Here is a 27,328-nt window from a genome sequence, read left to right on the forward strand (position 1 = left end):
CTCACTTCCTCTTTCCACGCTACCTCTTGTACAAATCCTCGTCCTCAGCAGTTGACAAATTCACAGATTTGGTTTGCTAGCTGTGTTTTTCTACTGAACGTTAGATACAAAACTGTTACAGTTTTCTTCAAGAATCCCTTTGAATCCTCTCAGCGCACTTTAGGAAACACCTTCAGTTTTTAGGTGGAGAATTGTTGCGATTCACCGTGTCTGGGTTTTCCTCCATGCGGGTGGTGGCCCTTCTCGTGCGCTCTCGTGGCTGGTGGGTGCCGGTCGTGGGCCTGGACCGCGGCCCTGGCTGATGCCTGGCGTGGTTTGGTTGCATTTCCCTGTTAGGTATGGACGAGGAGGGTGACCCGAGTGGTGAGGACGCACCCAAGGCCATCAAGCCCACCAGTAAAGAGTTCAGGAAGACGCAGGTGTTGCAGAGGACCACCATCACCAAGTGCAAGGGCGCCGGGGATGTGGAGGTGGATGCCATGGAGCCGCTGCCCCGGCAGCAGCAGAGCCTGTCGCGAAGGCAGCCAAAGCGGACTGAGTGGGTGGAGGAGTCCCTGACCACGGTACGGTGCCGGGGCCGGAGGGGTACCCCCGTGTCCCTAGAGGACTGGGCGGAGCGGGCATCCTGTCCAGTGACAGATGAGGGGAATATGGAAAGCACCTCGGACGGGACGAGCGGTCCTGGGTCTGGTTCCACGGGTGCTAAGGAACGAACGGCCTCCTGGGAAAAGGCCAGAGGGCGTGGTGACGAGGATGACACCTCCGATAGTGACAGTGACGGGTCAGCGGTAGAGGTGAGTGTGGAGCCGTCATCGGCCGTTGGCAGAAACCTCAAGACAGAAGCGTTTGTCTTCTGAGATAAGTGAGCTTTTCCCAGGAGTGGCATTGTGCGCGGGGCTGGGCTCTGCCAGCTCCCAGGTCCATGCACCTGCTCGAGGCTGGCAGGCCTATCTCTTCTTTCTCTGTGTTTGTTAATCATATCTATCTCTTATGCTGCTATTATTGACTTAACATTTTCCATCAGTGGGCTCACTTTTTAAAGTCTTCCCATAAGTTTTCTCATGAATGGATCCTGAGTTTGAAGTACAAATGTGAGCAAACAAAATTATTTTTGAGTCACGGGGGCACGTGTGCACCTATATTACCCGTCACTGCCTTGAGAGAACCCGTGGTCTTGTCCCTGCCTCGCAGCAAGGTGCCAAGGCCAGCGGTGGTGACCGCACGGCTCCCCAGGGTGACAAGACAGCTGCGGCTGGCGTGCCCTCTGTGATGGTGTTCTCCCGCTCACCAGTGCTCGTGCAGCTCGATTTTCTCCTTTCCCAGCTCTGGTCACTCGTGTCCCCTGCCCAAGGGCCATGATTCTTTGTCATGGTTTCCGTCCATCTTGAGAGCTGCCTCAGGCTCTCATGATTGTCCTACTCAGAGCACGTTTTCACCCCAGGCCTTCCTTGAATTGGGGCCCATGCCGCCCCCACAGCCCATTCTCTAGCCAGTGTTGGGCATGCAGATGGCTTTGCCGTGGCCGTGTCATAGCTCCCCACCATCTCTCCCTTGCACTGAGGTAGCCTCGCGGGCTGGATCGTTTAAATATTACCTGTCGTGGGGGTATGAGGAGGCACTGAGTGGAAGTATGATAACTGGTAAGGAAGAAGAATTAATGGAAATGTAAGTCAGTAGGAAACGTCATGTTATTGATGATGGATTTGAGACTACACATAAACTTAAGTATTTCTCTGAGTAAACCTTGGATTCTGTGGAGGAAATACAATTAAGTGCATAATAATATATATGTATATATATATATATATACATATATATATATATATTTTTTTTTTTTTTTTTTTTTTTTTGCGGTACACGGGCCTCTCACTGCCGTGGTCTCTCCCGTTGTGGAGCGCAGGCTCAGTGGCCATGGCTCATGGGCCTAGACGCTCCACGTCATGTGGGAACTTCCCGGGCCAGGGCACGAACCCGTGTCCCCTGCATCGGCAGGTGGACTCTCAACCAGTGCGCCACCAGGGAAGCCCTTAAGTGCATAATTTGAGATATAAGATTTTGCTTAAGTACATTCGAGGGGTATGTTCACGTATGTTATTAGTCTCGACCATCAAAACATTCTCTAGAGATCATGGACAGCTGTGTTCAGCCCTTGTAGTGAACCAGGTTCTTACTGCATGGCAGGCAACCACAGACTTGTTTAGCAGCTTAAACAACACACACTTATTAGCTCAGAAATCCAGGCCTGGCTTAGCTGGGCCCTCTCTGCTCTGGGTCTTACAAGACTGCCCTCTAGGTGTCGGTGGGGGCTGACGTCCCATCAGAGGCTCAGCTGGGGAATGATCCACTTCCAAAAGCTCTAATTTGATTTAGCATGTAAAATATGTCCCGGGCAATTTTTGTGGCATGGTAATACCAAAAAGTTACCTGTTGTTTCTGAGACCCACGTTTTTTTTGTTTTCTTTTTGTTGTGTTTTGTTTTGTTTTTAACATCTTTACTGGAGTAAAACTGTTTTACAATGGTGTGTTAGTTTCTGCTTTACAACAAAGTGAATTAGTCATACATATACATATGTTCCCATATCTCTTCCCTCTTGCATCACCCTCCCTCCCACCCTCCCTATCCCACCCCTCTAGGTGGTCACAAAGCACAGAAGTGAACTCCCTGTGCTATGCAACTGCTTCCCACTAGCCATCTATTTTACATGTGGTAGTGTATATATGTCCATGCCACTCCCTTACTTCATCACAGCTTACCCTTCCCCCTCCCCATATCCTCAAGTCCATGCTCTAGTAGATCTGTGTTTTATTCACATCCTACCACTAATCTCTTCATGACATTTTTTTCTCAGATTCCATATATATGTGTTAGCATACGGTATTTGTTTTTCTCCTTCTGACTTACTTCACTTTGTATGACAGACTGCAGGTCTATCCACCTCATTACAAATAACTCAGTTTCATTTCTTTTTATTGCTGAGTAATATTCCATTGTATATATGTGCCACATCTTCTTTATCCATTCATCTGTTGATGGATATTTAGGTTGCTTCCATGTCCTGGCTATCGTAAATAGAGCTGCAATGAACATTTTGGTACATGACTCTTTTTGAATTATGGTTTTTTCAGGGTGTATGCCCAGTAGTGGGACTGCGGGGTCATATGGTAGTTCTAGCTGTAGTTTTTTAAGGAACCTCCATACTGTTCTCCATAGTGGCTGTATCAATTTACATTCCCACCAACAGTGCAAGAGTGTTCCCCTTTCTCCACACCCTCTCCAGCATTTATTGTCTCTAGAGTTTTTGATGATGACCATTCTGACCGGTGTGAGATGATATCTCATTGTAGTTTTGATTTGCATCTCTCTAATGATTAATGATGTTGAGCATTCTTTCATGTGTTTGTTAGCAATCTGTATATCTTCTTTGGAGAAATGTCTATTTAGTTCGTCTGCCCATTTTTGGATTGGGTTGTTTGGGTTTTTTTGTTATTGATCTGCCTGAGTTGCTTACAAATTTTGGAGATTAATCCTTTGTCAGTTGCTTCATTAGCAAATATTTTCTCCCATTCTGAGGGTTGTCTTTTGGTCATGTTTATGGTATCCGTTGCTGTGCAAAAGCTTTTAAGTTTCATTAGGTCCCATTTGTTTATTTTTGTTTTTATTTCCATTTCTCTAGGAGGTGGGTCAAAAAGGATCTTACTGTGATTTATGTCTTAGAGTGTTCTGCCTATGTTTTCCTCTAAGAGTTTGATAGTGTGTGGCCTTACTTTTACGTCTTTAACCCATTTTGAGTTTATTTTTGTGTGTGATGTTAGGGAGTGTTCTAATTTCATACTTTTACATGTACCTGTCCAGGTTTCCCAGCACCACTTATTGAAGAGGCTGTCTTTTCTCCACTGTATATCCTTCCCCTCCTTTATCAAAGATAAGGTGACCATATGTTTGTGGGTTTATCTCTGGGCTTTCTATCCTGTTCCATTGAACTATATTTCTGTTTTTGTGCCAGTACCATACTGTCTTGATTACTGTAGCCTTGTAGTATAGTCTGAAGTCAGGGAGCCTGATTCCTCCAGCTCCATTTTTCGTTCTCAATATTGCTTTGGCTATTCGGGGACTTTTGTATTTCTATACAAATTGTGAAATTTTTTGTTCTAGTTCTGTAAAAAATGCCAGTGGTAGTTTCTTAGGGATTGCATTGAATCTGTAGATTGCTTTGGGTAGTAGAGTCATTTTCACAATGTTGATTCTTCCAATCCAAGAACATGGTATATTTCTCCACCTATTTGTATCATCTTTAATGTCTTTCATCAGTGTCTTACAGTTTTCTGCATACAAGTCTCCTGTCTCCTTAGGTAGGTTTATTCCTAGATATTTTATTCTTTTTGTTGCAATGGTAAATGGGAGTGTTTTTTTAATTTCACTCTCAGATTTTTCATCATTAGTGTATAAGAATGCCAGAGATTTCTGTGCATTAATTTTGTGTCCTGCTACTTTACCAAATTCATTGATGAGCTCTAGTAATTTTCTGGTAGCATCCTTAGGATTCTCTATGTATAGTATCATGTCATCTGCAGACAGTGACAGCTTTACTTCCTCTTTTCCTATTTGGATTCCTTTTATTTCTTTATTTTCTCTGATTGCTGTGGCTAAAACTTCCAAAACTAGGTTGAATAAGAGTGGTGAGAGTGGGCAACCTTGTCTTGTTCCTGATCTTAGTGGAAATGGTTTCAGTTTTTCACCATTGAGAACAATGCTGGCTGTGGGTTTGTCATATATGGCCTTTATTATGTTGAGGAAAGTTCCCTCTATGCCTACTTTCTGCAGGGTTTTTATCATAAATGGGTGTTGAATTTTGTCAAAAACTTTCTCTGTATCTATTGAGATGATCATATGGTTTTTCTCCTTCAGTTTGTTGATATGGTGTATGACGTTGATTGATTTTGCGTATATTGAAGAATCCTTGCATTCCTGGAATAAACCCCACTTGATCATGGTGTATGATGCTTTTAATGTGCTGTTGGATTCTGTTTGCTAGTATTTCGTTGAGGATTTTTGCATCTATGTTCATCAGTGATACTGGCCTGTAGTTTTCTTTCTTTGTGAAGTTTTTGTCTGGTTTTGGTATCAGCGTGATGTTGGCCTCATAGAATGAGTTTGGGAGTGTTCCTCCCTCTGCTATCTTTTGGAAGAGTTTGAGAAGGATAGGTGTTAGCTCTTTTCTAAATGTTTGTTAGAATGCTCCTGTGAAGCCTTCTGATCCTGGGCTTTTGTTTGTTGGAAGATTTTTAATCACAGTTTCCATTTCAGTGCTTGTGATTGGTCTGTTCATATTTTCTATTTCGTCCTGGTTCAGTCTCAGCAGGTTGTGCATTTCTAAGAATTTGTCTGTTTTTCCAGGTTGTCCTTTTTATTGGCATAGAGTTGCTTGTAGTAATCTCTAATAATCTTTTGTATTTCTGCAGTGTCAGTTGTTATGTCTCCTTCATTTCTGATTCTATTGATTTGAGTCTTGTCCCTTTTTTTCTTGATGAGTCTGGCTAATGGTTTATCAATTTTATTTATCTTCTCAAAGAACCAGCTTTTAGTTTGATTGATCTTTGCTATTGTTTCCTTCATTTCTTTTTCTTTTGTTTCTGATCTGATCTTTATGATTTCTTTCCTTCTGCTAACTTTGGGGTTTTTTTTTTCTTCTTTCTCTAACTGGTTTAGGTGCAAAGTTAGGTTGTTTATTCGAGATGTTTCCTGTTTCTTAAGGTGGGATTGTATTGCTATAAACTTCCCTCTTAGAACTGTTTTTGCTGTATCCCATAGGTTTTGGGTTGTCGTGGCTCCATTGTCATTTGTTTCTAAGTACTTTTTGATATCCTCTTGGATTTCTTCAGTGATCTCTTCGTTATTAAGTAGTGTATTGTTTAGCCTCCATGTGTTTGTATTTTTTACAGATCTTTTCCTGTAATTGATATCTAGTCTCATAGCGTTGTGGTCAGAAAAGATACTTGATACGATTTCAATTTTCTTAAATTTGCCAAGGCTAGATTTGTGACCCAAGATATGATCTCTCCTGGAGAATATTCCATGAGCACTTGAGAAAAATGTGTATTCTGTTGTTTTTGGATGGAATGTCCTATAAATATCAAGTAAATCCATCTTGTATAATGTATCATTTAAAGCTTGTGTTTCCTTATTTATTTTCATTTTGGATGATCTGTCCATTGGTGACAGTGGGGTGTTAAAGTCCCCTACTATGATTGTGTTACTGTCGCTTTCCCCTTTTATGACTGTTAGTATTTGCCTTATGTATTGAGGTGCTCCTATGTTGGGTGCATAAGTATTTATAATTGTTATATCTTCTTCATAGATCGATCCCTTGATCATTAGGTAGTGGCCTTCTTTGTCTCTTGTAATAGTTTTTATTTTAAAGTCTATTTTGTCTGATATGAGAATTGCTAGTCCAGCTTTCTTCTGATTTCCATTTGCATGGAATATCTTTTTCCATCCCCTCACTTTCAGCCTGTAAGTGTCCCTAGGTCTGAAGTGGGTCTCTTGTAGACAGCATATATATGGGTCTTGTTTTTGTATCCATTCAGCCAGTCTGTGTCTTTTGGTGGGAGCATTTAATCCATTTACATTTAAGGTAATTATCGACATGTACGTTCCTGTTACCATTTAGTTAATTGTTTGGGGTTTGTTCTTGTAGGTCTTTTCCTTCTCTTGTGTTTCTTGCCTAGAGAAGTTCCTTTAGCATTTGTTGTAAAGCTGGTTTGGTGGTGCTGAACTGTCTCAGCTTTTGCTTGTCTGTAAAGGTTTTAATTTCTCCATCAAATCTGAATGAGATCCTTGCTGGGTAGAGTCATCTTGGTTGTAGGTTTTTTTCCTTCATCCCTTTAAATTTGTCCTGCCACTCCCTTCTGGCTTGTAGAGTTTCTGCTGAAAGATCAGATGTTAACCTTATGGGGATTCCCTTGTGTGTTATTTGTTGTTTTTCCCTTGCTGCTTTTAATATGTTTTCTTTGTATTAATTTTTGACAGTGTGATTATTATGTGTCTTGGCGTGTTTATCCTTGGATTTATCCTGTATGGGACTCTCTGTGCTTCCTGGAATTGATTGACTATTTCCTTTCCTATATTAGGGAAGTATTCAACTATAATCTCTTCAAATATTTTCTCAGTCCCTTTCTTTTTCTCTTCTTCTTCTGGGACCCCTTTAATTCAAATGTTGGTGCGTTTAATGTTGTCCCGGAGGTCTCTGAGACTGTCCTCAGTTCTTTTCATTCTTTTTTCTTTCTTCTGCTCTGCAGTAGTTATTGCCACTATTTTCTTTTTTTTTTTTTTTTTTTTTTTTGCAGTACGCAGACCTCTCACCGCTGTGGCCTCTCCCGTTGCGGGGCACAGGCTCCGGACGCGCAGGCCCAGTGGCCACGGCTCACGGGCCCAGCCGCTCCGCGGCACGTGGGATCTTCCCGGACTGGGGCACGAACCCGTGTCCCCTGCATCGGCAGGCGGACTCTCAACCACTGCGCCACCAGGGAAGCCCTTGCCACTATTTTATCTTCCAGGTCACGTATCCGTCCTTCTGCCTCAGTTATTCTGCTATTGATCCCATCTAGAGTATTTTTCATTTCATTTATTGTGTTGGTCATTGTTGCTTGCTTCCTCTTTATTTCTTCTACATCCTTGTTAAATGTTTCTTGCAATTTGTCTATTCTATTTCCAAAATTTTGGATCATCTTTACTATGATTACTCTGAATTCATTTTCAGGTAGCCTGTCTATTTCCTCTTCATTTGTTAGCTCTGGTGGGTTTTTATCTTGCTCCTTCATCTGCTGTGTGCTTTTCTGTCTTCTCGTTTTGCTTATCTTACTGTGTTTGGGATCTCCTTTCTGCAGGTTGCAGGTTCGTAGTTGCCGTTGTTTTTGGCACATGTCCCCAGTGGCTAAGGTTGGTTCAGTGGGTTGTGTAGGCTTTCTGGTTGGGAGGACTTGTGCCTATGTTCTGGTGGATGAGGTTGTATCTTGTCTTTGTAGTGGGCAGGTCCATGTCTGGTGGTGTGTTTGGGGATGTTAGTAGCCTTATTATGATTTTTGGCAGGCTCTCTACTAATGGATGGCTCTGTAGTCCTGTCTTGCTAGTTGTTGGGCATAGGGTGTCCAGCACTGTTCGTTGCTGTCCTTGAGTGAAGCTGGGTCTTGGTGTTGAGATGGAGATCTCTGGGAGATTTTCACCATTTGATGATATTGCATGGAGCTGGGAGGTCTCTTGTGGACCAGTGTCCCGAGGTTGGTTCTCCCACCTCAGAGACACAGCCCTGATGCCTGGCTGGAGGGGCAAGAGCCTTTAATCCACACAGCTCAGAATAAAAGGGAGAAAAAATAGAAAGGAAAGGAAAGAAAGTAAGGAGGGAAGGAAGGAAGAAATGAAGGACAGAAGAAGGCAAGGAAGGAAGGAAGAGAGGAAGCAAGGGAGGAAGGAAGGGAGGGAGGGAGGAAGGAAGGAAGGAAGGGAGGAAGGAATGGAGGAAAGGGAGGGAAGAAGGGAGGAAGGAAGGAAGGGAGGGAGAAAGGAAGGGCGGAAGGAAGAGAGGAAGAAAGGAAGAAGGAGGGAAGAAAGGAAGGAGGAAGACAAAATAAAGTAGGATAAAATATAGTTATTAAAATAAAAAATAATTATTAAGAAGAAAAATGTTATTTAAAAAAACAAAAAAATGGGTCAGTCTAACCCTAGGACAAATGGTGAAATCAAAGCTATACAGACAAAATCTCACACAGCAGCACACAAATACACACTCCCAAAAAGAAAAAAAAAGGGGGAAAATAATAGTATATCTTGCTCCCAAAGTCCACCTCCTCAGCTTGGGATATTTCGCTGTCTATTCAGGTATTCCACCAATGCAGGGCACATCAGGTTGATTGTGGAGCTTTAATCTGCTGCTTCTGAGGCTGCTGGGAGAGACCTCCCCCTTTCCTCTTTGTCCACACAGCTCCTGGGGTTCAGCTTTGGAGTTGGCCCCGCTTCTGCACGTAGGTCGCCCGAGGGTCTCTGCTCTTCACTCAGACAGGACGGGGTTAAAGGAGCATCTGATTCAGGGGCTCTGGCACAGGCCGGGGGGAGGGAGGGGCACGGACGCATGGCGAGCCTGCGGCGGCAGAGCCTGGCTTCATGCTGCCCCGGCCCGAGGCACGCCACACGTTCTCCCGGGAAAGCTGTCCCTGGATCCCGGGACCCTGGCCGTGGCGGGCTGCACAGGCTCCCGGGAAGAGCGCTGTGGAGAGTGACCTGTGCTCGCACACAGGCCTCTTGTTGGTGGCAGCAGCACCCCTAGCTTCCCACGCCCATCTCTGGTGTCCGTGCCGACAGCCCCGGCTCACGCCCTTCTCTGGAGCTCCTTTAAGCGGCATGCTTAATCCCCTCTCCTCTTGCACCAGGAACCAAAGAGGCAAGAAAAATTCTCCTGTCTCTTCGGCAGCTCCGTGCCCATTTCTGGAGCTCCTTTAATCGGTGTGCTTAAACCCCTCTCCTCACGCACCCCAAAGCAATGGTCTGTTGCCTCTTCGGCAGCTACAGACTTCTCCCGGACACCCTCCCGGCTAGCGGTGGTGCACTCACCCCTTCAGGCTGTGTTCACTCTGCCAACCCCAGTCCTCTCCCTGGGATCCCATTGAAGCCCTAGGCTCAGCTCCCAGCCCCCGCCCGCCCCTGCGGGTGAGCAGGCGAGCCTCTCAGGCTGGTGAGTGCAGGTGGGCACCGATCCTCTGCGGGAATCTCTGCTTTTCCCTCCGCACCCCTGTGGCTGCGCTCTCCTCCATGGCTCCAAAGCTTCCCCCATTCGCCACCCGCAATCTACACCAGCGAAGGGGCTCCTGGTGTGTGGAAACCTTTCCTCCTTCACAGCTCCCTCCCACTGGTGCAGGTCCCGTCCCTATTCTTTTGTCTCTGTTTATTCTTTTTTCTTTTGCCGTACCCAGGTACATGGGGTGTTTCTTGCCTTTTGGGAGGTCTGAGGTGTTCTGCCAGCGTTCGGTGGGTGTTCTATAGGAGAAGTTCCACGTGTAGATATATTTCTGTTGTATCTGTGGGGAGCGAGGTGATCTCCGCGTCTTACACTTCTGCCATCTTCCAAACTGAGTCGAGACCCACGTTTAATCGGGTGTCCTAGGTGTCGTTTCACAACCTTGCCCGCGGAGCCTAGGCATGGGCGCCCTCTCAGCAGAGGCAGCAGTGGAATCCTCTCTCTCCTGGAGGCTCAGTTCCATTTTCAGGGTTTTCAGTTGATGAAGTTGGACCCCTTGGACTAAACCAGAGTCCTCTCACTTGGGATGTTAATTTCGTTGGTAAAGTCCCTGCCCATTTGCCCCATAAGGGAACCTGCTTGTGGTGTGAAATCCCATTGTGTTCAGAAGTGTGCAGCGTGCGTCCCGGGGTCCCCTTAGAGTTCTGCCTATCATGCGTGGCATGAAGGGCAGTTAAGAACTTGAGTGCCTTACTCAGGGGAGGTAGATTTGTGTGTTTTGGATAAAGAAAGGTACATTTTTATTCATAATTTTTCATACATGATTAAAAGCAGTAATCTCGGAACTCTAAATAGTTAGGTTACAAAGTGCCATACCCACCAAAGTGGGTGAGTACATTGAAGCCGCGTGTGATCCTGCAGGTCGTAGAGGCGCCTGGTGCCGCCAGATGCATCGGCCCCGGGGGCTCGAGCGTGGCGCAGCCCGCCTCTGTCTACTGCCGCAGCGACCGTATCCTGAAACACGCCGCGGCCACCAAGCGCTTCCAGAGCGCAGGGAAAGAGAAGAAACCACCTAAAGAGAAACCCAAGACAAATCCGGAAAACATCGTTCTTCAGAAATGTAGCGTTCAGGTAAGTTGACTGAGACCAACCATTTGTGTCGTTGAAACCAAAAGTGCCTGGAGGTTACAGCCTCGGTGGGTTGATGTGGAGTGTAGGGCACACAGGCCCAGACGGGATGCAGGCACCTTCACACTGCCCTCCGCCTTGCCCACCAGTGTTCTCGTCAGAATTACAAGCAGGCACGTGTTCTCATGTTTTTCTTCTCTGCCTCTAGCCGAGGGATTAATTGCTAGAAACATGGGAACCAGCTGCTGCATGGAATATCTCTCCACCCACACACCAGCCCCGCTGGGAGGAGAGCGGTTCCTGTTGGAGTCTATGTGGGGAGTTGACGCACAGGCAGCGAGCGGGTGGCAAGTGGGTTCTGGGGGTGCCGCAGTGAGGGCCTGGTGAGGTACAGGGATGTCGTTTGTACGCCTGTCCTTTCTCCACGTGCTGTTGTGTCTGCAGTTCCTGCCTGTCCGTGTTGCTTGGACGTGTTCTCACACGGGGCCCCAGCGCACTGTGCTCTCCGCCTTGCTTCACTGCCTCACTCCATGGCCCCTCGGTTATGCTGGCGGCCTAGCACCTCATCAGGATGCTAGGATGGCGGATGATTCTGTCAGGGACCTTCTCATCGCTTGGATGTTGATGTGTGCCTGCTGGGTGTGGGGGAGTAGCCAAGGCCTCTGCCGAGCAGATGCAGTGTATTGGGCTTCGGATGGGCCAGGGGCTGATTGCGTTGTGACCCTCACTGCAGAGTGAAATGAGCAAAGGTTAATTTCTGACCTTGTTAATGATTGGGGCTTTACTGATTATCCAGGCAGGCATGAAAATCTCTTCTGTGCACAAGAGACTGGCTCCAGAGAAGAAGAAGAACACAGTGAAGAAGATGGCCGTGGTCCTTGCTAAGGAGCCGACCTGTGAGAGCAGCACGCCATCCTGGGCCAGTGACCACAATTACAATGCAGTAAAGCCAGAAAAGACTGCTGCCCCCTGGCCGCCACTGTTGTATAAATGTATGTATCACCAGGGGGGAGCTCTGGATGCTTCCCGGTCTTTCCGGAAGGAAAGAAATCGTGAGGTCGGAGAGACATCTTTTATCAGTTCCATGAGCTGTTTTTATCTGTCTCTTCCAGGTCTTTAGTGGCAAAACAATGTGGGTGGGACAAAGCAGCCTTGTACATCTCACCATTCTCCTCCCCCCATTTGGAGAGAGAACCCAAACTTGTCCTGATAAGGATTTACCTTGACAGCTGTTGTTTTTTTTTTTTTTTTTTTTCATTTTAACATCTTTATTGGAGTATAATTGTTTTACAATAGTGTGTTAGTTTTCCCTCTACAACAAACTAAATCAGTTATACATACACACTTGCTCCCACATCTCCTCCCTCTTGCATCAGACAGCTGTTTTTAAAGTTATCCACATAGCTGCAATTTTCTTGGTCATTTGACATTCTCTCGTATTTTTAAGTGTTTTACTTTTTACAGGTTTTTAAAAAATAGGCAACTGTTCAGAAAATTAGTGCAAGGGCGGTTTTGCATGTACATGTACTTTTTCTGACAGAGACCCTCAGATGTACCCTGGCTGCCGCCCTTAGTTCTTGCGCTTTAGCGGGGCTGGGGGTGGGTAGAAGTTTCTAGCAGGATTGGTCCTGCTCACCTCACCTGCCCTTTGGCCTTCGTGTGGCCTCTGGGGCTCTGCATCTCCTATGGCACTGTTCACAGACGGTCCCGCGGCAGAGTCCCTTAGGTGACATCGAGTCCCAAGGGTTCTTTCTGAAGGTGCAGCTGTAAGCCTCCCACACGGTGGAGGAGTCTCAGGTGTATTTGAAGCTGTAAAGTAATGTTTTTGATTTTGTGCGCGTTGCACATGACCGTGCACGTAGTCAGTCTCACCTTCTGAAAGCTAACGAAGTAAACCTGGAAGATCGGTAAGAAGGGTTTCCACTTTGATTTCTGTCAAAGAAGGTCGGGGCGTTGCCGTGCACCTGGAGGCGTCCACAAGACAGCACAAAGGTAACGGCCGCTTAACCCGCCGGGGTCAGCAGGTGCCGCAGGCTATGAGCCCCAGAGTCTTAACACACCCCCGGCCCCCTCATGTTGCTTGAAGTAGCAGATGATGCAGGCACAGACAACTGTTAAAGTTGAACCTTGTCAAAGTGGTGAAAGTGCCTGTTGGCGGGTTTTGGAGGTGAGGGAAAGCAGCAGCTCTACTTCCAGCTGAGTCTCAGGTCTGGTGGCCAGTCCCCGCCAGTCCAGTTGGCGTAGACAGGAGATTGGAACGCCTGCCTCACACACAGCCTCGGCCACGTTTCCTTCTCGTGGTTCATGCTGAGGGATGATGTGACCATTTTTTTCATATATTACCAGTCCAACATGAATTGGGTTTTGGTTTTCAAAAGCTGAAACTCAAAACAAGGAAGGGTCCATTTGCCTCCAGAGGTGTACTTGGTTTTTTGCAAGCTTGTTATGGCCAGTTCTATGCACCTCTCTCTTGAGGTGTAAGTCGCTCAAATACTGCACATCAGTAAGAAAAAAGTCAGTCTGGACAAGCTTTGTGTAGCCCCAGATCATGGCAGTTTGGCTTTGGACCCACATACAGACCCCTAGCGATGGAGAGCAGCTGGCGCGAGGGCCCCAGAGATGGAGATCAGGCCTCCCGAGTCTTTGGTGGGGATTCTCTCTGTTTCTGTGTAAGCATAACTTTACATGTATAGGAATAATTCAGTGCAGAATATTGAAGCAAAGGCACAAAAGCAAAATGGTTCTCTCTTGCTACTTGAATTTTCACACTAGGACAAGTCTTGACAACCAAGAAACAAAGTTGAAATGAGAAACGTCCCCATACACGTGTCAGGCTGAGCTGAAAATAGAGCTGATGTCACAATGAGCAGAGCCCACTCCCCCCAACCCCTGCTGCTGCTCCACTGTGTCCTCTGAGCCCTGGATGGTCCCCTTAATGTGACCCGGTCCTTGTGGCGGTAGCTGCCTCGGCCTCACCCCTGAGCCTGGGTGGATCTGGGGCCCTGTGGGAATGGGGGGGGAGGGGACGCTCCGACCTGCACCACGTCGCCTTGCTTGGCGCCTGGTCACATGGGAAGCTCTTTGATTCCATTGGCATTTACAGCCAATCATTCTGAGTAGTGTCTCCCCCCATAGCCCCTACTGTGTCAGTGTGACAAAGCCCCATATCTGGGGATTTTCAGGGTAAGTTGGCACCTCTTTGGCACAGGACAAAAGGTATAAAGCAGTGACCATCCCTCAGGGTTTCTCACTGGTCCCTGTGAGGGGCCGCCCCGGCAATGGCTGTCACTCAGCTGTCACTGGGCTGGGGCCGCGCAATGCCCTGCGACTGGGCTTCTGGCCCGGCGCTGGTTCCTCTTCCTGCTGCACAGCACTGTCTGCTCCCAGTAACCCAGCTTCCACTCCCCTTTCCTCCTGTCCCCACCAAGGCCCACCAGTGCCACCCAGTGGCCTGCGATGCCATAACACCACGGCCCACCTTGCCATGTGACAAGGCCCCCACTTTCATGCTTATTGGGAAGTTAGCCAATTAGAGTGTTGCCGGTCCCTGAGCACACCAGCCTGCCTGGTTCCTACCGGGCTTCACCACAAACAACTCCTTTCCATTATAAACCAATGGGCAGAGCCAGCAGAAAGGACGTCATCTGGGGCGGTGGCTTGGCTACCGGCCAGCCTTTCCTCCTGTATCTGCTCCCCAAGACAGCACCTGGCCTGGAACATGGGCCACTCTTTTCCCCATAGGCAGCCCCCGGGATGGCCCAGACTGGGTGTACACCCCCACGAGGCCGTCTCTGTCCAGCACATGGGCAGGTGGTCACCCTGCCTCGAGCTGGCAGCACTGGGGGCCTGCCACTGCTGGAGCCACTCTACCATGGGGGTGTGCTGCTTTCCTGTTCTAGAACTGGTGCTTCGTGGTTGGTTGGTTACGCCTTGCTCTTCTGTGAATGTATACACAGAATACAGTTAAAAGGGAATTTGGATGAAGAATTTTGCAAATCTGAGTTTAGCTCGACTCAGAAGTAATGCTTCTGTCACTGTCAGACACTTGAGCACTACACAGTGTCACTGCCATTCCAGCAGCAGCTAACCCACATCCAGCTGACGGTGGGGCCAGACGCAACTGTTTTCTGTTTTGAGCATTTTTCCTCAAAGAAGTGGAGGGATAGAGCTGACTTGCTGTTGAGGGCCACCAGTTTCCACATCTTACCAACTTTTTATTTACATAATTATACTTACATATGCTCTGAGATGCGGGTGAGGGATAATGAAAGTTGACTTTTAAAAGCCAGAAGCAGCTAATTGTATAGAAGAGCAGCATAATGGTTAAGGAAAGCCATCCCCTGCTTTTTAAATAGATGACGTTCATTTACCGTTACCACTCTTGGATAGCAGGTCACTTTAATCACCTGTACTGTGAGTGCCCTAAAAATAAGCTCCTGGCTTCTGTTTTCCCTGAACGAGAGAGAGAGAAAACCCCGGTTAGACCTGTAGAAGCGTTGATTTTAGGGAGTGAATGTTTTCGAAGTCAACAGGAATTGTCACTTGAAACAATGTAAATGTCACATCATAAGATTTGATTGAGGCCCCATCATGGGCGCCTCATTGAGAATTCTGGAAGCACCTTAGGCCAGCTTTTTAGAGTTGCTTAAAAGTGTGCTACTAAAATAATCTCAGCAAAGTTTGTAAAAAGTCAGTGAGTGAGCTGGTTTTAGGACTCGATTTTAATCCTGACAGGTTTGTTCCTTCATCCCCTGCTGGCAGTCACAGCTGGCACCGGGTCCTGCCCCACTCCGCTCTCGTTCCTTCCCCCAAGAAGAGGGGCCTCTGTCCATTTCATTTAACCTAAGCTCTAGCAGCCCCCTCCCCCCAGATTAGGTGCTGTGGACCCTGTTAGCCAAGGCTGAGCTGGTAAAGATAACTTTCCATGTACTGAGGTCTGGTAGCGCCTTAGGAATATGGATTTGAGCTGATGAAATAATATACGTAGAAACGTAGTTCTTAGCTTTAGTTCCTATGATGTTCCCAGTACCTACATTGTTAGACAGTTAGCTGTGACTTGCTGACGGGACATGGGTGACAGCAAGATGGATGTAGAGCACAAGCGGGCTGCCCAGAGGGGAGCGGGTTGTCTTGGGAAAGCCTGGACAGCCTAGCCCGGGGGTGCCGGCACACGTGGGGCCAGTGATTGGGACACCGTGGACAAGGGGACATGAGGTTGGGGGGGCTCTGTGAGTTGAAAATAGGAGATTTGCAGTCAGGGCTGTTGCTTGATGACAGTGAAGCACTTCTAACACGGTTCTAAGTTTTGGATGTGTGTAGCGCTGTTGCAAACTTTGTAAAATTAAGTAATTTCCCCTGTACTATGAAATGGAAAAATCTTGCGGTCCCTGTCCCCGGGCTTTTAACACCTGTGGCTGAACTGGCCTGACGAGTGCTGGAGGAAGGCAGTCCTGGGAGCAGCGTTCTGGCCCTTCGCCAGGATGGTCACGCAGGGTGTAGGCTGTGAACGCCTTGGGGGGCTCTTGTGGGGTCAGGCCTTATTTGTAGACAGGGTCTCACCTCTCTCCCAGGACTTCACATTTTCTCCCTGCTTCACTAGGACAGTTGCAAGAAGCTCCGGCAGCTGACGGGAATTGGTGGGTCTTCAAGCCCTGCGTCAAATCGGAAGGCTGCTAGAGCATCTCGAAGTGTCCCGTTTAGAATCTGGGGGCTCACTGCACTGTGGGTAGTTTGAGAAAAGCCTGTGCCTGGGGAGGTGGCTTCTCCGTCGGTCCTGTGTGACGTGGCCCTAGGTGGTGTCCCTGTGCTCTCCTGGCTTGCTCCCTGGACCTGCCTGCCCCCCACCCCCCAACCCGTTCTGCCCTGGGTCCCAGATGTTCTGGGCGGTGGGCCTGAGCAGGGCCATCTGGGAAGACGCCCCTGCTCTCAGTCACGGCTGCCCATGTACCTCTGCTGGGCCACACGCCCCTAAGACCGAGGGACTGGCCTTAGGATGAACCTGCTTGCTTGCCTCTGACTGTAATTCTGATGGTCTGATACAGGCTTAAATGTCATCAGTCCATGCGAAGTACTGGCATAGAGACTCTCATTTTAGCTTTTGGCTGTAATCCTTGTTTGGGTTAAAAGTGCCAACCTACTGTCTTCCCCAATAGCGAGCTGCAGCTAGAGGGGCGCGAATGGGAACGTGAATGACAGCAGGTGGCATTCCTGCCACCCGGCTCCTAGTGTAAAAATAACTGGTCTCCCCCCGTGTTGCAGTTTTCTGCCAACATTCTGTCTTTTATTAACGTCACCGTGTCTGGTTGACATTTGTCCAAGAGGAGGATGAGCACCTGTGAGCCCCGCCCCAGGGTGGGCTCCTGCTGGACCTTCAGTGCCCCAAGGGCCCCCGGGGTGGGGTTTGGGTGTGCCTTCGAAGAGAAGTGTCTGATCCACCCTGGAAGGATTTTCTCAGCTCCTGTTGACCAGAAACTGCCCTGGGCCTCTCCACGAGAGTGGTCTTTGAAATCTATACCTTTCTTGATAACAGCGAAATTTGCCCTTCGAATTCCAAGCTAAGCTAACGGTTTAAATCAAGCCTTTGATAGCTTACTGGTTTATCGGTTGAAGTAAAAGTTTTAATAATGAAGCATTCCTTTCTAAAACAAAGTATATTCACTATCATAAATGTTGCTGGTAGCCCTTTTGACACCCCTTTTCTGAATTTAACAGTTACTTTAAAAATGCTCTTTAAATCTGTCTCACAGTGATGCCTGGTTATTAGCTTTGCTGGTTTCGGGTGCACATGCTGTGTGGGGTGCCCTGCACCCCTGCCTCACTAAGCGGGCCCCTCTCCTTTGCAGCCGTGAAGGAGGACAGACGCACAGAGGCCAAGGCGGCGGTGGCGGTGGTGGCGAAGAAGGTGGCTCCTCCAGGCTCTTCTGGGGGCGGCAAGCAGCCCTCGCCCAGGAACCTCCTTCTGAAGAAGTCCCCTCCTTTGGCAAACACGGCAGCAGCCAAACTGGCCATCAGAAAGTCGCCACCGGGTTTCAAGGGCACAATCCCCAAGAGGCCGTGGCTCTCGGCCGCCCCCTCCCCCTGGGGCAGCACTCCCTCAGCCAAGCAGGCAAGGCTGGCACCTGTTGCTGCCACGTCTGCTTCCAGAAAGTTCCCCGGCTCTGCTGCTTCGGTGGGCGCCGTCAGGAAGCCTGGGACCACCTCGCTTCCCCTGGCCTCTCCAGCCCCGGGACGCCTGGGCCCCGCGAGCCCCGCCTCGTCACAGCCAGGTTGTCAAATGCGGCAAAACATAAGACACTCCTTGAAGGAGATCTTGTGGAAAAGGTGGGCTGTTCCACTTTGTGTCTTACCTGTTAAAGTAGAAAGTTTTCCACGTAAAGGGTAGTTGTTTCACAGTGGCCTCACTGTTTAAGAAAAATGTGGGACTTCTCTGGCGGCCCAGTGGTTAAGACTCCGTGCTTCCGCTGAAGGGGGCACCGGGGTTCCATGCCTGGTTAGGGAGCTGAGATCCCACATGGCATGTCAGTGCAGCAGTTACCGTGTCTCTTTTTTCATTCCATCTAGAGTCACTGACAGCGATGACTTATTCATGACACAAAAAGAAGTTGGAAAAATTGCACTGCACATCGAGGAGGAGATGTTTAACTTGTTCCGAGCCACAGACAGTCGGTACAAGAGCAAGTACCGCAGCCTCATGTTCAACCTCAGGGACCGCAGGAACCAGGTGCGTGTCCCACCGTCAGGAGTGGGGGCTGCCCCGGCCTGGGTTAGGGCACCGGGTCCCCCTGCGGCCGTGGGGGAGTGGCACGCTGTTCCCGTGGGGCCAGGTGCTCGCCTGCTGAGGTTCTTGCCTCCTGCGCGCCTGCGTGCCTGCCGGGGCCCACGCTGTCTGGGTAGGCCTCTTGACCTCTTACCTGTGTTTAGAAGCAGGGCACGTACTCTGACTTTCCATTTCACCTTGTTAACCCCCTGGCAGAAGGGCTTTCTTCTACATTTGTCCTAACACTGTACGTTCTTCGGTCGATTGTGTTTTCCGTGAGGTGGTCTTTGTAGCAGGGTCAGTTCGGTTGGATTCTCGAGATGAGCTGCCCGACATCGGGGCCCTTGTTCTCCGAGCATCGATGGGACGCTCCGGGCCCTCGTCACGCCGCGGGGCAGGGGCTTGCCTTGCTGCCCTTCTCTACATCCTCTCTAGTATCTTAGAGTGTTTTGAACGAGTGAACGAGAGATGTTTGTTTACAGGGGCTCTTCCGTCGTGTTCTGCATGAAGAAATCTCGTTGGCAAAACTTGTGAGAATGAAGCCAGAAGAACTTGTCTCCAAAGAGCTTCCCATGTGGAAAGAGAGATCATCAAAGCCTGTGAGTGCCGACAGGAGAGGCGGCTGCGGGTGCCAGAAGCCTGACACCAGCGCCCCCCCTCCCGACCCCGGAGTGAATGAATAGCCTGTTGGCATGAGAGAGTCCCCTTGCGAAAGAAGGGCTAAGGCTTCACGTTTGTATGTCTTTTTCATCTTACGTGATGGAGTCCAGAACTAAATTGCATAAGGAGACTAAGAAGCCTACCGTTAAACAGGAAAGTATTTCCAATATGGAAGATTCTACGCCAGTATCAGATTGTGATATAAGCATTTAGGATTTCCAGTGACTAAGATGATCCCATTCCAGACGTTGTTAGGTGCCTGAATTACTGGGCAAGACACTGAGCTGACACAAGTGCGTGTAGTTGTATTGCTTCTCAAGTACTTGTATTCAGTAGTCCTTTTTCTCTTTTTTCAGTGCTTCTCAGTCACGTAAGAAGTTTTTTCCATGGGTACTGCTAATTTGGAGAGGGGGTGGAAAAGAAATGATCTCCTCCTTGTGCTTTAGGAACAGCAAGAATCGGTGCGGGCGGCCCCCGAGAGGAATGCAGCACCCCTGCTTGACCTTGTCGGCAGCGTGCTGCAGGACACGACCCGGCAGCACCGGGCGCACCTCTTTGACCTGAATTGTAAGATCTGCACAGGTGAGCAGATCTGGGGGGGAGACTGTGGAGACCCTTGTCAGGACAGCTGCATTCAAAGCAAGTTACACAGTGGAAAGGCTAGAATCGTTTCTTCAAGCTTAGGAAGTGAGCCCCTACCTTTATAGTGTTGTCATTTTAAAGCGGTGATCGTCCGTCCACCCGTGGGCAGGCTTTGCTCTCGAACGTGTGGGATTTCTCACGAAGGCCTTCCTTCTGTTCTCCAGGTCAGGTTCCATCGTCGGAAGATGAGCCAGTGCCGCAAACACGAAAGTGGTCAACTTCTGCCAAGAAGGAGGACTCAAAGTCCAAGCATGACAGCTCTGCCTCTGAGCCCGCTCTCAGCTCAGCCGATGATGTGGCAGCAGAAACCCTGCCTGAAAACGCCTCGGAGCCAGACCTGGAAAGCGCTGCTCATGCCCATTTGGAGGGAAAGTCCCTCCCGGTGCCTCCAGAGGATGGCCACCCCGAGCCCTCTGCCCTGGAAGGTGCCCCCTGCCCAGCCCCAGGTGGCGGCGGAGTGCTCACCACAGTCACGGTGTCTGGCCGAGACCCCGGGACTGCACCAGGCGGGCCGAGCACGGGTACGGCTCCCTCGGCAGCCCGCCCAGGCAGCGCCCACCCAGCGGAACCCCGACAGGGCGTCCCGAACCCTGTGCCGACTTCCGTGATGGTGCCTAAGTCCATCCTGGTCAAGCCGTCCACGTCGCCCGAGCCCAGATACCTCCTGTCGGTCCCGCCGTCACCGAGCATCAGGTGCGGCCCCCGTGTGTGGTCTGAGCAGCAGAGCTGTGGCCTTTCTTTCAGATGGACAGAGGAGCAGTAATGAGCGATTCAGTCATTCGGCTCTGAAATCCACCCAGAAATACAACTCTCCTCAGTTTTCTATTTTAAAAAGGCGTTCTTTTAAAGCTTCAGTTTTAGGATGACTAATTATCACCTTAGAAATATAGTTCTTGAAAACTGGAATTTGAATGTACAGCCATCCAGTTTATTGCCTAAATAGTGTATATCTCTTTGACCAGAATGTGTTTATATCATTATGATTAAGGTAATTAATTTGAAAAAGTAAGCTATCCGAACTTGCAGGAATTCACTTTGCTTTTATAAACATGTTAAATAAATAAATAAATGTTGGGGATTCTTTGGGCACAGAGAAAGATTCATGTATTTTCTGTGGTTTTGTTTTGCAGCATCTCAGAGACCCGGTCCCGTCCAGAAGGAGATACCACCCTCTTTTTGTCTAGACTCAGCACCATTTGGAAAGGATTTATGAACATGCAGGGTGTAGCAAAGTTTGTCACTAAGGCGTATCCTGTCTCTGGATGTTTTGATTATCTCAGTGAGGTTAGGAGCAGGAGGGAGAGAATTGTGTGTGTGCGTGTGCGTGTGCGTGCGCGCGTTTTCCACAGGCGCTCTGAGCCCGCACTGGAGTCAGGCGTGTGACCACCTTCCTGCTGAGTGTCTGGACACACAAGCACCTCTGCAGGCAAAATAGGGGTTGCTGGGCCAAGTCAGCAGGTTATGCAGTTTGGACAATGGGGAAAATTCAAGTGAGAAATCAGACCCTCCATCTTTTCTGAAAAAGCTGAAGCTTGTCTTCCTTCTCCCTCTGTCCCGCTAGAGCTTGTGCAAAACCAAACCTGGGTGTGCATGTGCCCGCTGCAGGTGTGGCCAGACACACGTGACCTGCCTTGGTGTGGAGGGGCACACATGAAAGGTCTCTTATTTTTCAAAATGAACAAAAACAGCACTAGCATGTCAGACTTGACAACGAGTGCTCAGTCACTTCTGAGACATACCTGGATCTTTACCATGTGTGTATGTTCACAAAAGACAACAGTAAAACATTGTGCTAAATGTCATCCTATTTAGCAGAAGCTTATCCTCCTACCACCCTTGGGTTTGGTCACTCATGATCCGGGATGTTAGTCAACTAAGCAACATTCAACACAGTTATTGCCGCTTTGTTTGGGATAGTTGCAGTTTTCTTAGTTGTGAATCTCGGGTAGTTTGGGGTCTCTCTGTGACCGCCACGGTTCCACCGGCCATTTAATCAGAGTTCATTTCACTTAGGTCCTGCCCAACACAATTCACATCGGTGGAAGGATTGCCCCAAAGACAGTCTGGGATTACGTCGGCAAACTCAGATCTTCAGTGTCTAAGGTACCTACCTGCCCACAGTCTGACCTCTGCACCCAAGGAAGAAGGGGTTTGTTTACACATGGCTCGCTCTGGGACGTCTCGTCTGGCGTGTTAATACCTGAAACGTCTCTAGTTCATGAGATATTTGCAGCTGAACGTTTAAGTTGATAGCTGGCTAACCTGTGAAGAAGGGGTGTCTGAGCATCACGACGGTGGAAGCTTTGTGAAAGCGCATGTGTAGTTCGGAGTTAGAAATACGGATGCTCTGTCCCTTCTTGTCTGAGCTGATGGAGTAGAGGTCGGGGAAGGCGGCTGGGCTGGAGTCTGTGAACCCCTGAGATGCGGATGCAGCTGTGTGTCTGCGTGTGCAGTGCTCTTTGGGGGAGGGGCTCTTGTTTTCACTGGGCTCACAGAAGGGTTACAACCCTGGTCTAGTTCAGCCCTCCCATTTCGGAGCCGCGGGCAGCTCATCGCACGCTTTGTGGTCACTTAGCTCTGTGTCAGACACTGCCCCAGGCTGCCCCTGCACACAGAGTACCCCATTAGTACGAGAGCCCCAGGAGGTGGGCTCTGTGTGGAGGACAGTGGGGCGAAGTAGTTTTAAAGCAGTTCCTCTGAAAGCAAGACCCAACCCAGCAGTCTTGAGACTCGGGCCTGTGTCCTCCTCACCAGCTCATTGTTATGATGTGTTGGGCATTGGGGCTGTGACAGTCAGAATCAGAGCTGGTCGCTTCTCTCCTTGCTTCCCTCCTGCTTTGGGGGCTTAGGTGCCAGGTGAAGTGGCTGCCTTCCCGAATGGCCGCAGGTCAATGCTCCCCGCCCTCTGTTTGTTGCAGGAGCTGTGTCTGATCCGCTTCCACCCTGCGACAGAGAAGGAGGATGTGGCCTATATCTCTCTCTACTCCTATTTCAGCAGCCGCGGCCGCTTCGGCGTCGTGGTAAACAACAGCAGACACGTCAAGAACCTCTACCTGATCCCGCTGAACACCACGGACCCCGTCCCCTCCAAGCTCCTGCCCTTTGAGGGACCAGGTAGGCCCTAGCCTTTGGCCCACACGTCCCCCCCATGCCCTGCGGAGTCCGTCACAGCGAGCTGCATGCCTCACTCAGACCCAGCCTTTGGCAGCAGAACTTGGGAGCAGGGGTGAAGCAGCGTCAAGCTGTGGGGCTTCCCGGATGGTGGAGGGTCGCACCGGTGTCCCCTGAGGAAGGTGCGAATTGTCTTAGAAAAGTCCTGTGAAGAGGGACGAACCCGTCCGGAGCCCACCCGCCTCGTGTGAGCAGGGTGTTGGTGGCAGGAGCTGGGCAGTGCCGGGAGGCCGGGGCCTGGGCCTGGCCTGCGGGCTTGCCTCTTGCAGGCGTCAGGCCGAGCCTCTGTGCTACAGGCATTCAGTTTGAGGAGAAACGAGTAATAGTGTTGAGACAGGAACGAGTTCTAGAAATAGTCACTTTGAAATCTGCTGCTCCAATTCTTCTCTTTGGCAGACCACTTTCTGTTCACTCATTCCTTAGAAAGTGCTGCTTCTAAAGAATGACTTACATACAGGCTGACCGGAAAGAAAGTTCAGGCTTGTCAAGGGAGCTAAGTAAGGGTGATTCCAAGGGGGACGTGGTCTCTGGGGACCCAACTCGTCTTAACCCTGAGAAGGTGATGGGACTTAAGTCTCGCAGAAAGATTCCTAAATGGGAGTGTCTCCTTGGCTGTGGCGCCCCCCAAAACGGCTAAGCCTAAAAGATGCTGAGGGTAACCCGCAGTCAGCACTCTTGAAGCGCTTGCTTGTACAGGCGGTGGCTACGCCCACGCCCGGCGCCTCCGTGTCCACGGGCAGCGCCCATGCGGCAGCCAGGCCCTTACTCGGCCCGGCGGCCCTGCGGCTGGGCCCGGCATCCTGCTCGGTCCCCATGACCGTGGGACTCATGTTCCCTGACACAACACACGGAGCTGTGTGCAGCCTCCAGTCAGTCACAAGGGCGGAAGCCTGTGCGGGGCCTAGTGTGAGCGTAGATCCTGTGACACGCACCCTCTGTGCGTCTGTGGCAGTGGGACCTGGGAGGGGACAAAGCCCTGTTTCCCCCGTTTTGGAGGCCCTCTCACGGCTCCACCTGCAGAGCCCGCGGTGGGGTCTTGCCTCACTCCACCCTGGTGCACCTTGTCACACGAGCAGGGGGCTGCCAGGTTCGGGGCCACAGACAGACCCTGAGGGGGCAGAGGTGGACGAGGTCCACCGTGCTGAGGAGGCAGGTGGGTGGGGGCCACTGAGGAGACCCCCAGTTGGAGCCGCAGTGGGAGCCGGTGCAGTGCTGGGTTGGGGCCCAGCTGGCGGAGGGAGGGGCCCACGCTGGGTGTTCCGGGGTGACACGGGGACAAGGAAGGCTGGGCAGGGCACTCACCTCATCTGCTGAGTGACCACACTTGATGAGCAGCGGAGTGGACGTCACTCCTCCGCCTGTATTCCCAAGGCTGTCACTTCCTGAAGGGGTTGCTCAAAGCCTGCAGGCTTTCACCCACGATAGAGAATGAATGTTTCATTAAAATAAAGTAGTAAGGGGGGTTTTGCAACTGTAATTGTGTGGGAAATTTTACCATAAACTTTTAAGACTTAATTTTTTAATCAGAGGGCTTCTAAATCTCAGCTTGTTTAATTTAGTATATATATTTTACACTTGCACATCAGTCAGACTCCCTTGGCCCCAGGCCACGTTACCTGCCTGAGCTGCTTCGCACGTTTGTCTCGTGACTCGGCGCTCCCTGGGTACAGACGTCCGTGTGTCCTAGGCTCGTGGTGTGTGCGTCACGTGCGTGTTGTGTGTGTGTGTGAGTGTCGGGAAGATGGGCTGGGGGTGTTCCTCCTGTCTCTGCACAGCATCCTTTGACGGCACAGGTCCAGTCCGAGGGGCTGCTGTGTCCCTCGATGGAGCAGGCAGCGGGCTTGAGCACATGCTGCCCGGCAGCGCTGGCCCCGCAACCTGATGGGAGCGCCCTTGACCCCCCACGTCAGCCCCTCAGCGGGGAGCGCCCGCACTGCCCAGGGTTGTCGCTGCCTGAGGTTGCAGGGCCCGTAAGCGTGGAGACAGGGTCCGCCCCGGCCGCATCTCCATCCCAAGGCCTCGGTAGGGCACAGGCCTCCCACTTTGGGCAGCCCGCCAGCGGGCGGGCCTCTGGGAAGAGGAGGGCAGGTCTGTGGGGGTGGAGAGTGCCTGACTTGGCACATCAGTCTCTGGACTTGGGAGCCCCGTAGATTTTGACAGTATGGCTCACACTCGAGAAGCAGGCGAGGACGCAAGGTGTTGAACTCATGTGCGGAGCCGGGGAGGCCTGCACGGCCTGCTCGTGGTCAGGCTGTGGTCCCCCGCAGCCCTGTTGCTGACACACCTGGACACAGATCCTGGTTTGGGTCTTGGCTCAGGAAATCCACACACACCTTTCTTAAGCTGTCCCTCGTCCCTGGGTGTGTCCACTTCTCTCTCTGCACGGGTGGTCTGGGGCTGCCCCTTTCACAGTGAAGACTCGGGGACCTACATGCAGCTAAGAAGTCTTGTTTAATCCACACGGGGCATTGTGGACACCTTTTCTCCTGCAATTTGGAGGGGGTCGGGCAGGGGTGCCGACACCCGGGTGCTCAGTCTGATCAGTACCCCTTGTCTGGAAATGATAGTTCAGTGGCCCCCACCTAGTTCTCATCTACTTGATGAGTCATAAGCCTCACCACTACCCTCAAAGGGAGGTTGGTAAGTAAGCACCCCGCTTGTAACCGTGGGACAGAGACCCTGTGCGGAGCCGGGGAGGCACCCGGGCCCTGGCGGGAGCCCTGTCCCTGCATGAACCCGGCGTGCTCACTGCTGCTGCGCCTTCTCGGGGGTTGGCGCCCTTTCCTCTCTAGGCATCACACTCAACAGTGGGCGCACCCGCAGGGGCCCCAGGCAGAAAATGGGGCCTTCGGGGGAAAGCTGCCCCTGCCACCGCCCCTGTGGTAGTAGCCCTTCGACTGTGTCCAGCGTGCCCTTGCCAGGCGCCTGTCGTGAGGGAGCGGAGCGGGGTGGAGCCAGACGTTGCCCTCATCTCCCTAACAGTCACTGCCGAGGCTCCGGTAGCACAGTGATTCTTGTTCTTCCACGAGTAAGTCATCTCCACAGTACCAGTTACATTTCAAGTCTCCATGCAGCCATAACGTGCACAGGCGAAGCAGATAAGATTTGACTGCTTCAAAAACAGCCCAATTTAAATGTAAAATCCTCCGGAAGATTAGTGGGGAAATTCAAAACTAACACTCCTCGGACTCTGGAGCTTTGTTAGATCGCTTACGGTTGTGTGTAGATGAAGTGGTTGAGAGCTGAAAGCATTTAAAAATATGACTAGCTGCTTAGTTAGAGGCTGGTCTCCAGGGAGTTTTACTGTTTTCAAAACAAATGTAAATGTTAAGTAACTTAATCATAACCTCCCCTGTGATGCCTGTGACCACAGAGGGTAGAATCTAGAGAATTGCGCCGAGTCTGGTATATATCACTTTTGTTAGGAAGCATGTAAAGCTGTTGCAAGTTGTAGGGCTGGCACACCTCCCGAGGACAGGACCCCATCCGTCTCCCTGGATTTAGCGCAGTGGCTGACCCTCCACAGAGAGCGTCTTTGACCTGAAGCGTGATTCACGCCGCAGGCCCTAGTGTTGGCACCTTAGAAGTTTAGCTCTTCAGAGGCAGCATAGCCCATCTGCACTGAGGACAGTCGAGGGCCCTGAGCTGCTGCAAGGATGCCCCTGGCCAGGACTCCTCAGCCCTCCCCACTCCCACGCACGTGGCCGAGCACATTCCTCCTCTGCTGCTGATGCCTGCCAAGCTGGCCAAGGCTCCAGCTTGTGGCTCGGCCTGGGGACCTGTTCTGCCAGCTCTGGGGCCGGGTCAGTGACAGTCGGTCCAGGAAGGGCCATGAGAGCCCGTTGAGCTATTGACTGTGCCCCACACTGGATATCAGTTAGCTGTAAATTATCCAGTAAGTGGCTGGTAACAGTGAGTGAGAGATTTACTATTTTAAGTTAAAAGAATTCATTTTGATTAGAAAGTGAACCTGCTAGAGTATCTTTTCACATCTGAGCAGAACCATCTGGGTGCCATGCCCAGTGCAGCGGCCTGGCCTTCCTGCCTCCACACCCTCCTTTGCCGGCTCCTCCTTCCCCTGAGTCACCACTGTCGTCAGAAGGGCAGGCAGAGGACATTCTGGCAGCCGTTCCTCTGATCACGAGTGGGTGTCTTCATGGGCACCTCAGCCCTTGAATGTCAGCCTATGAAACGAGGCGCTGAGCACAGTGGGGAGGGGGGCCGGCAGTACGTCGCCGATCCATGC

The 27,328-nt window shown here is 50.4% G+C and overlaps 1 protein-coding gene across 1 annotated transcript in view; it reads left to right on the top strand.

Moving 5' to 3' along the window:
- Positions 1-338: 338 nt before the first annotated feature.
- LOC131764156 (death-inducer obliterator 1-like) overlaps positions 339-27,328 on the top strand; it is a 29,824-nt gene continuing 2,834 nt past the window's right edge. Inside the window, exons 1-12 of the mRNA XM_067043203.1 lie at positions 339-794; positions 10,581-10,856; positions 11,650-11,845; positions 17,696-18,173; positions 18,414-18,573; positions 19,092-19,207; positions 19,365-19,470; positions 19,716-19,851; positions 20,076-20,604; positions 21,042-21,195; positions 21,925-22,014; positions 22,830-23,025. Coding sequence (XP_066899304.1) covers positions 339-794; positions 10,581-10,856; positions 11,650-11,845; positions 17,696-18,173; positions 18,414-18,573; positions 19,092-19,207; positions 19,365-19,470; positions 19,716-19,851; positions 20,076-20,604; positions 21,042-21,195; positions 21,925-22,014; positions 22,830-23,025 — 2,893 coding nt within the window. The remainder of the gene's footprint in view (positions 795-10,580; positions 10,857-11,649; positions 11,846-17,695; positions 18,174-18,413; positions 18,574-19,091; positions 19,208-19,364; positions 19,471-19,715; positions 19,852-20,075; positions 20,605-21,041; positions 21,196-21,924; positions 22,015-22,829; positions 23,026-27,328) is intronic.

Source organism: Kogia breviceps, chromosome 10 (assembly GCF_026419965.1).
Source record: "Kogia breviceps isolate mKogBre1 chromosome 10, mKogBre1 haplotype 1, whole genome shotgun sequence".
In the NCBI taxonomy this organism is placed as follows: Eukaryota; Metazoa; Chordata; class Mammalia; order Artiodactyla; family Physeteridae; genus Kogia; species Kogia breviceps.